The 10,168-nt window shown below is 34.4% G+C and overlaps 1 protein-coding gene across 1 annotated transcript; it reads right to left on the bottom strand.

Annotated features, from left to right (window-relative positions):
* Window positions 1–23: 23 nt before the first annotated feature.
* LOC147397459 (uncharacterized) lies at window positions 24–4,530 on the bottom strand. Its single transcript, XM_086450202.1, has 7 exons — window positions 4,365–4,530; window positions 2,430–2,579; window positions 1,999–2,340; window positions 1,835–1,911; window positions 671–1,337; window positions 163–326; window positions 24–74 (listed from the first exon to the last, which is right to left on the bottom strand). The coding sequence occupies exons 1-7, from the start codon at window positions 4,522–4,524 to the stop codon at window positions 24–26; spliced, it is 1,611 nt and encodes a 536-aa protein (XP_086306328.1). The 5' UTR covers window positions 4,525–4,530.
* Between the last annotated feature and the right edge of the window lie 5,638 nt (window positions 4,531–10,168).

The following is a 10,168-nucleotide window of genomic DNA, read 5'->3' as shown; positions in this document are numbered from 1 at the left end:
CATAACATAGTAATTTATATATTTCAAGCTCCAAATGAATATGTCGAGATCGAGCACTTAAGCTCTAGCAAATACTGCATGACCGAAATAAGACTGCTTATCAATCTGAGAACGATTACTACATAAGAAGAGAAGTACAAATAAAATCAAGAGATGTCATACCTGATTGATTGCTGCATTAAGATCATCATCAGTAGAGGTACAACTGCTATGGTGGAAAATGCTATCGGTCTCCAAGTGATTTCCTTTGCTTCCTGTTCCCATAAAATGCTCCCCATTGGAACTTTGCATGTCTGAATGAGCAAGATTTCTCCCCAAATGTTGTGCTAGTGATAATAGAAACAATCATGCTATGGTACCAAAATACCGACATCTACCATGATTTTTTATTTATTTATTAAAACAATTTGAAGTCTAATAAGTTGTGATTATGCAACAAGGTTGACAGGACGACTTTGTCCTTCATGCTTATGCGGCACATGTAACACGTATTCAATGGGACTGCCGATGAGATTTCTTATGCAACAATTATGAATCCAAACAATCCAATACGCGTTCCAAATGAAAAACACAAGCAAGGCAGGTAGGTCTTCCTGTCCACCTTCCCGACACTAATTGCACAATAAAAAATATATGTACAGTAAATGTTTCAGGGCAATAAGTAAATTACCAGGAAGCAAATTTTGAACCTCTCTGAATACTGAATCATTTTGAACATTTGACCTCAACATAGTTGAAATAGCATCATTGGGCATCTGACATTGAGGACTGATCAAATCTTGTGAGACGCCAGTAGGATGCGAATGGGGTGCAAATTCAAGTAATGTAGAGGCACTCGAATTGGGTTCACTGCTTGCAATATAAAAACTGCTGCATAATCTGCTCCTCGAAGAAAAAGGTTGATATTTTTGCCCATTAAGGTACAATTGATTATGTAAATTATTCATATTTATTGAATTCGAGAAAACGCTTCCAAGGCCACCAACTTGTATCCTTTGACGAGTTTGATCCACCATATCAAGAACTTGTGGCGGATATGGTTGAGGTAAAATTTCGTGCTGGTTAGGAGGGAGTGAGATCGATGATGGGTTAACACGACAAATGCCGAAGTTGTGGGGAGTCTGAACATGATGGCTGAATTGAGTCATTCCCGAGCCACAATAACTATTGTTTGCAAAACCATCAAAGCAATTTACCCCACTATGACCTTGATCTTCAAAAGATAAAATGGTGTTATTTGGTAGATGTTGATGAATGATGGTATCGTCTCTTCCATTAGAAGCCATGCCAATGTCGCTTTCTTGATTTCTGTTCTTTCTCAGAGCATTTCTATACTTCTACCATGAAGGGAAAGGGAGAAAGAAAGAAAAATGGCTAGTCAGTTTAATTCATACAATCATCGTTAATTCATGAAATAACTGTTAATGATCTATCAAGCATAACAAGTACTAATTTATGTTAATATTAATGATTTAAATTGTTTAGTTAAAATTCAATATAAGGAACTGAACTATGAAAATAGACTATATTTCACAATAATACAGCTATATATGCTTCATCATCTAATCAGTGAGGCGTCTCATCAATGTGAGTCCTTCAATAGACGAGCATAGAACAAAATTTTCAAATTGGACAAATTTCAAACAATACATTCAAAATAATGGGATTAATATGTTTAGTAAAATATCACTGGACGAAAGAATCGACTCAGATATTCAAGGAGAAACTATCGGTTACAAAAAAAATGAGAGTAAATATGGAAGATCCCATACTGCCTACTCATGATATACTGACTTCTAAAATACAATGTCAACAAAGTAAGACCGTACATCACCTGTAAATGACTAGCAATTTTTTCACGAGTTAGCCCTGGGACGTTCATTCGTTTAAGTATCTTTGACGGAACTGCCTCTGTTTAAAGATCGAAAGCAAAGTAAGTTGTAAGCTATTAATGTAAACAATTGGCAATACTAAGCTATATCAATGATTGATACTTACGATCAGGTCCTAATTCATTAAAAGCGGCAATAAACTTCGTATGCAAGTCAAGTGACCAAGCAACCCTTGGCTTCTTTTGAGCTGAAGAGTGTTCATCGGAGTGAAGTTCGGTCTCATTTTCGTTCTCCTTACTTTGAATCTTGTGTCTTTTGTTTGGCTTCAATGTCAAATCTTTTGCTCTTTTAGCAACATTTAAATCGTTGGTATCAATTTTATTTTTCCTAATCACATGTTGCCATATGTTCTTAATCTCCTCCAAGCGAATGGGTTTCAATAGGTAGTCGCAAGCTCCATGTTTGATGCCTTTCATCACTGTACTTCGATCATCATTCGAAGACATCACTATATTCCAATTTAAATAGCAATATAATTAGTTTAAGTACATTGAGAAGTCAAGAAAATAATTAAAATTGCACAAAGGTTTAACTTACTGATTACGGGTACGTCCATTTCAAGACCAATGATCTCCAAAAGTCTGAAACCGTCCATGTCTGGCATGTGAACATCAGTGATCACGATATCAAAGTTTTTGTTCTCTCTCAATAACTTTAGAGCATTGATTGCTTCTGTGGTTACTGTAACTGCAAACCATTAAAGACAGAAAGGAAAATAAATTCTTCCCTCCATGAAACTTTAATTTGTAATTCAACATAATTTTGATTGAGAGAAAATAATCAAGAACCTTTCAGCTTCATTTTTCTAAAAACTATCTTCAATGTTTCATTAGTTAAATATTTTCGTGCTTGAAATTTATCATTCATTTTCTTGGTCACTCACTCACCAATTTTTTGAGATTTATGATATTGCATGTCTACTATTAATTAATTAAATTTTATCTAAATTAATTAATTTTAATAACTAAATATTTTGATTTTTAGTTGATAACTTTTAAACATTTTCTTGGTTCCTTCTTGTTAATGAGACCTTTTCACAACCTCTAGTGGTCCTTTTTTTGCCCACACAGAATTTCATCAGTTTCCTACTATCTCCTTGCGAGACTCTGATGATTTACATGTAGGTTCACTTTATGATATATATATATATATATATATATTTGCTAATCAAACAATAATATTAAAAAAAGGATTACAAAACTCGGGTATTTGGAAGACTCAATCAGTCTCCAATAAAAGCCCGTCTTACAACTAAAGAAAGATTATTTACAAAGTTAAAAGACTCGGAAGAACGAGATGAACATTTTATGATTTATGTGCACGTTCAATTTATGGTATGACAACTAAGCACTCACAAATAGCAAACTATAATATATAAAAAGGTGTAATTATGACATTTTATGATGATTCCTAACGTACCAAGACAACTTGTTTTTGTTTCCAAAGTACTATATTTTCTTCATTTTCATTCTAAAATAATATATTATGAAAGAATTTACCAAATTCCATTATCACCTCTCATAGTCAATTATGAGCTTAATAAAAAGAATCAGGATCCAAAGCCATACTGTCCCATTCGTATAGAATATGAATGGGACACTGTTCCTATACAATATCAACAGTGTCTATGTGACTAGTTTTGCTTATTGCTTAAAACACATTGGTCTCCTAAACAAACTGCCCACGTAGCCCTTTGTGTTTTAAGTCCAACCAAAATATGTCACATAGACACTATTTGTAACTATAGGAATGGAACACTGTTTCAGAACTCTAATAAAAAATTAGGACCAAGTAAAGTGTCCCATTCTTATAGAATAGGAAAGGTTTCTACGTGCCACATTTTGTTTGGAGTTTAAAATACATTGATTTATACATGACACGCACTATGCGTTTAATTTACAATTAAAAAACATTGTATGTTGCTATAAGAACGGGACATTACTCACTTAATAACACATTAAGAGAATGTCTGAATCATGGTTTTAAAACTTGTCCAAATCGAAATGATTCGGGTGGGTTTTCCTTGTAATGGTGAAATCGACCATCACATTTACTTTTCCAAGATCCAAGATTACTTTACCGATATTTTAAAAATCTAGGCTGAGTCAACTGTTTTATAAGGTATAATATTCAATTCTTAATGATTTAAATGTTTGTGATCTAAAAAAAAAAAAATTTGTGTAACTGAACATCTGCTAATCCACCTTATAATAGAAAAAAAATATATAATTTATATTTTAAATATAAGAGCAAATTTAAAAGAAAAAAACATAAATCGATTTTAATGGCTTAACTCATCCGAGACTTGATGAATATGACGAGTCAACTCATAACAAATACCGGGTTTGAAAACCATGATTTGGACTTTAGATTGCTATTCGTACAACTATGAGTTTTGGTCTGTTTGGAAAATCTCCATTAAAAAAAAAAATGTTTTTTTGCACAAAAATCAAAAAAAAAAAAAAAAAGAACCTTTATAACGACAGTGTAGAAGAAAAGCCTCAAGCATTCTCAGGCAAACAGTATTATCGTCGACGGCCAAAACTCGCATTCCGTCGGGAAACTTATCTTTCTCACTGCTTTCTGTTGCCGGAATCTGACCCACATCACGCTCTTTTCCTACTTGTGTCATGCCGGAAAAAGTAATAAAAAAAAAAAAGGGGGAATAGTAAGAGAGAGAAGAATCGATTATTAATACTAAAACCCTGATTAAATTAGCTCTTAAGATTATGAATAGAAGATTTTAACAATTATAGGCACCAAAACACTGCCATTGTTGGAAATCTATGAAGTAAATTACTAAAACACCCTCATCTGTTTGGACGGCAATGTAGGGTCTGGTCATAAAACTTTCCATATTTGAAAAAAACAAGATAAGGAAAATTCTCAATTTCCATAAACAACCAAACAATTGTAATACGAGGAGTTTGACCCATGGTTTTTAAACTCGTCCGAGACCGAGACGTATCGCCCGAGTTAATTCGGTATCAGAGCTGAACGAGACCAACTCACAAAGTGATTTTTTTGACCTCTTTACTTACAATTTTTTGAGTCGTGATTAGCATATTGGGCAACAATTATATTCCAATAAACACAAAAGAGGAGAAAAAAAAAAAAAGGCCACTTTGGATTATACATAAATTGGTCTAAAATGTCCCACTTTCTTATGTACGTGCTCCTGTAAAGTGTTATTAGGAAGAAGATCTCTTCCAACGAGTAGCTTTGTTTCGTAATTATTCTGAACTTGCGGTGGAATCGTGTGATGATTTGAAGATAGCAAAGACTTGAAGAACATGTTGTACTCAATTGTGTAAGATTTGAACAACTCACATCAAAAAAAAAAAAAAAAAGAATTTACAAATTTTAACCTTGAGGGTTCAATGAATCCTATACTTTAAGAAAACCCCAAGTTTGGTTTGTAGGATTTAGATTAGATTTTCAATGATTACCATTAAGATTTTATTTGATTTTTGGCGCATATATGCAATCCGGGGGCAACCTCAAGGGGTTGGCCTAGTGGCAAGCCGAACCTTGATAAGCTCTTCAGGAAGGGTTGGTCAAGTGTTTGAAAGTACCCTCACGAAGTTATGAATTCTTTGGGGTCACCCTCCAGGGTTTGATTGACCCTCGACTCAATCAGTTTCAAGTAGGATTTTCTAAGGGGGCAGTGCGTGACTGTGGGATTAGTCTCGGTTGAAGGGTGGGAATACCCACGATAAGCAAAAAATATATATATTCAATCTGGGGAGAATGGTCAGTTCAAAAACAGTAACATAACCACCAAGGGGGTGGCTGAATGGTAATAACTTGGGGCCAAGGAATCTACGCTTTCTATGGTCTCAAGTTCAAATCCCACTACCCATAAAAAATCTTGGTGGCCACGCACCGCTCCACGTAGTGGGGTATAGCCTGAGTGCGGGGCGTAGGGACTAGTCTCGTGTGCTCAAGCTGGCCCGGATACCCTTCGTTATCAACAAAAAAAAAAAAAAAAACAGTAACATAACAAATACTCAAACTTTGGAGTGCTAATAAAATGTATAGATATAGATATAGCATCAAATTGATTTTTTAAATCAAATTTTAACAAAGTATCACAAAAATAGGCTCCCAACCACCATCCAATGTATGTACAAAAAGCCTTACGAAAGAATGAGTGGGAGGATTAAATTTAAGAGAGTAGGAATCACCAGTTTGGTGCATTTACCTATATATATAGACCTTTTTTTTTTCTCACTCCTTCATCAAAATAAATATTCACCCTAGAAAAATATTCATAAGTCATCCAAACTAAGAGACTTAACATTAAGTTGTAATAATTTAATTAAGAGAGAGAGAGAGAGGCACGCTAAGTTTTACTAATAGCACACCGTTCCTTTTGAAATTAAAGGATGTTTAGGTTGAATCTCAATTTCGTGTGCTGAATATGACAAAATTCAAGTTTTGGTACACTATTCATTTTAATTCTCAAAACATGTTTTTACATTAATAGAAATCGGCCTATTCTTCCCCTCCTTTCATCCCTCTCACCGATTTCTTCAACTTGGGAAAACGATGAGGGGAGTTCATACAATTTTTTTTATTCTTTTATTGCAATTATTAAAAGGCTAAGGTATTGTGGTGTAGATTTTTCAGATCTATACTTTGGTGCACAAAACAAGAGATGTTGGGTGGGGTGATGTATCCCAGAGGAGTTGTGTCACAGATTTGCTAATAAATTTTTGAACCAAGTTACCCCCAAAGGGTTGGTGAGATTTGCTAAACCCGTGGAGGTTCCAATTGAAATATTTTCATCCCATTAAATCTAGGCCTGTTAATATATTGGGTATTATGTTTATATATTGGATATTATTTATATATCATATTGTCAGACATAATACCATATAATAAAAAATAATTCAAACACACATCATAAAATGGGTGAATTACCATTTCGTGAGCTGAAAATGAGTTATTTACAATTCCGACAAACTGTTGGAAAACGTGAATGATCACATTTTCGTTAAAACATAAATTAGAACGGTAACAAATTCGACAGTTTTAAAGTGACTAGTTCACAGTTTTAAAGTCACTATTTCCAATTAGTCACTTTAAACTTGCAAAAGAGGTGGGCTAGCAAAATTCTAAGGAGAACGCAGGGTCAATGTAATATGAGGGAGAAGAGATGACTTTATAGGTGGAGGTTACCGAGTTTCTCCATCAGCAGCTGTTGATTCTGAGTTTGATTATGTTTCTTCTGTTTCAGCCGTTAATTCTGTTTCTTCTTCATCTCCCTTTTGTTTCGCCAGCTTATCGTCAAGTTAAGCCGTAGTTAGCTGATCACCCAAACTTAGGTGTTTCTGCACAAAGTGAATCTCTTTGCGAGTTTAGCACAACTGCTTTTCAGCCGACTCCTTTATTATAGTTCTAGCTCAATTACATCGACCCTTCCTACACAATAGAAATTGTTACTTTAAAAACCTCTAAATTCATTATCGTTCACGTTTTGGTAATTAAAATGAATAGTGAGCCAAAATAGTAAATTCGTCAAAAGTTGATTATTTTTTTGTAACTATCCCTCGTAAAATAACAAGTTTATTATAATCTCTGTGCATTTTTCAGTTAAGATGGAAATTGGACTTCTATCAAATGTTTCCAAACAGCTTAAATAAAGTGCATGAATTATAATTTTTTTTTATAAAATTTGAAAATCTACCCTAACCCAGCCAAAGTCCGTTAACTTGTTGAGTCGAGGGTCAACCGGACCCTCGAGGGTGGCCCTAAGGAATTCATAGATTCATGGGGGTGATTTTTTTAATCTATTTAAAAGGGAGAAATACGTTGTAAAAAATGGCTCGAGAAAAGGAGATCCCGAGAAAGGAAAGCCTAAAGAGCTACTGTGTATTAAAAAAAAAATCATGTAACAATGATTTTGGGATTTGTAGTGGAATCGCTCCCATGGAAACATGGACGTAGTCCACAATTGCACGAAGAAGTCACTGAAAAAATATATTTTGGAAATTAAAATGAACAGTTTATCGAAAACAGAATTTGGACATAAGTTGCACACATTTTGAGAAAAATCCCCAATATTTATATGTAAAATTGGTGTATTATGCAAAAGTGGAGTGTTAATTGAACCTCAAAAACAAGTTGCCTTTTCCCCCATTTTTATATGTAAAATTAGTGTGTTTTTAAGTAAAAGTGGAGTGTTAAATCCTTTAAAAAAAAAGTTGCCTTCTCTTCTTCTTTTATCTTTTGCTTTTCTATCCCTCTTCATTTATGATAGGTAAGTATTCCCTTCTTCATTTATCATAGAGAGAAAACACTCTTACCCTCCCTCTCTCTCTCTCTCTCTCTCTTTTACTCCACATGGGAGATATAAAATTGAGTCTCGATCCAGTAGGGTGTCTCGTTCCTACATAGGAATGGTGTCTAAGTGGCAAATATGATTAAAGAACGAACAAATTGGTTTGTGTGCATGTCTTGATTAGGAGCATGAAGTGTTTTAAACTCCAATTAAAACCTCACCTTACTGGATCATGAGTCAATAAAATTAAAGGAATTTTGGATAGGGGAGTGGCCCTAAGGCCTTTAGGAATGCCTCTTTAAGGAGATACACCAATAGAAATCCGTGAATTCGTCCCTCCTCTTCATCCTCTCATCGATTTCTTCAACTTGGGATACTAATGGGGGCTCATACAATTTTTTTATTCTTTTATTATAAATAGTCTAAGGCAAAGTTACTGAGGTATGGATCTTTCACACCTATAGTTTGGTCCTCAAAATAAGAGATGTTACTGAGTCAGACTGGATGGGAGGGGTGGTTGTATTACAAATTTACTAATAAATTTTTTAACCAAGTTAGCCCTAAAGGGTTGATGAGATAGCCAAGACCACACTTTGGGTCTTGACTTCAAATTCCCTTTAAGGCCCACTCTTAAGGACTTATCCCCGAAATTACCTAGTGAGTATAAGAGGAGGGGACTGCACATGTCCTAAAGATTAATTGAGTGTTTTAAGAGGCCCAGATACCTCGATTCTAAAAAAATCATAAAATTACGAAAAAACCTATAATAATAATAAATAAATAAGTGAGAGAAATCATGCCTCATCTCAGTTTGATCATCTTCTTCTTCGACATATCAAATCTTTTGCCTACATCTTCAACTAAAAAAGTGTGAAGAAATATATATTTCCAATTAATGCAATCTTTAACTTAAAGATCTGCTTAACTTGATAAATCAATCAACAACATAAAGAAAACTAAGAAATAAAACACACACACACCTTTATATCAACCAAATAACATTCTCTTAATCTCTTCATTATTACATTGTCATACAAAACATAATGTAAGAGGTGGAAGATGCATCCTCATATCATTTTCTTCAGAAGCCTAATAAAGAAACTAAGAGTATGTTTGATCGCATATAGAAAATAGGGTGAAAAATCATTTTTCATGTGCTTAATTGTATTTTTTCATGAAAATTCATTTTTCACCTTAATCAAAAAGTCCACCAAAACATGGATTTCACTTTCCCTTTCCCACCCATATGAGTGGAAAAGTGAAATCCATAACAAATTTCCATCTCCAAAATATATTCTTCTTCTTTCCCACTCCTCTTCTTTTTCCCCACCACCACCATCACACTCAACCTCACCGTCATCGTCAATGCCACCATCGCCGTCACCATTGACAGCTACCTCTCTCTCTCTCTCTTCTTCCCTCACCTCCACCGCTACGACCGCCACCACCACGTCCTTCCCTCTTCTTTCTCACTTACTTTCGTCAACGTCGCCACCACCACCACATCCTCTCCTTCTCCCCTCCCTCTTCTTCGTCGTCATCTTTTTCCTCATCTTTTTCTTTTTTTACCTCTTATTTCTTTTAAAATAGCATCAAATAATAGATTTAACTTTTCCATCATTTTCATTTTTCCACCATCATTTTTCTATGGATTTTGATTTTCCCTGCAATCAAACATACCCTAAAACAGTAAACACAAAGAAAACTTAAACATCGAAATGGAAATATGTAGCGAAATTAGAATTTACTGCATTGTTTGGAGTAATTCAGGGAGCTCTTGAGGGTCAGGACTATAGCGGTAGCAAAATCCTGAACCCTGATTTCACTTCATCTTTGCTCTCAATATTTATAAAGGAAAAGGTGTCCTATAGTTGATTAAAGTTTTAATGAAATCAAATCAAATTAATTAATATTAATTATAATTTTGTAACAACTCCATCGCTCCATTTGGTAATTCTAGTCGACGTAATCCAAAGTTTTAATGGGAAAA

The sequence above is a fragment of the Akebia trifoliata genome, chromosome 8, assembly GCF_017979445.1.
Source record: "Akebia trifoliata isolate Shusen 1 chromosome 8, ASM1797944v1, whole genome shotgun sequence".
In the NCBI taxonomy this organism is placed as follows: Eukaryota; Viridiplantae; Streptophyta; class Magnoliopsida; order Ranunculales; family Lardizabalaceae; genus Akebia; species Akebia trifoliata.
This window is presented reverse-complemented; position numbering and strand designations above follow the sequence as displayed.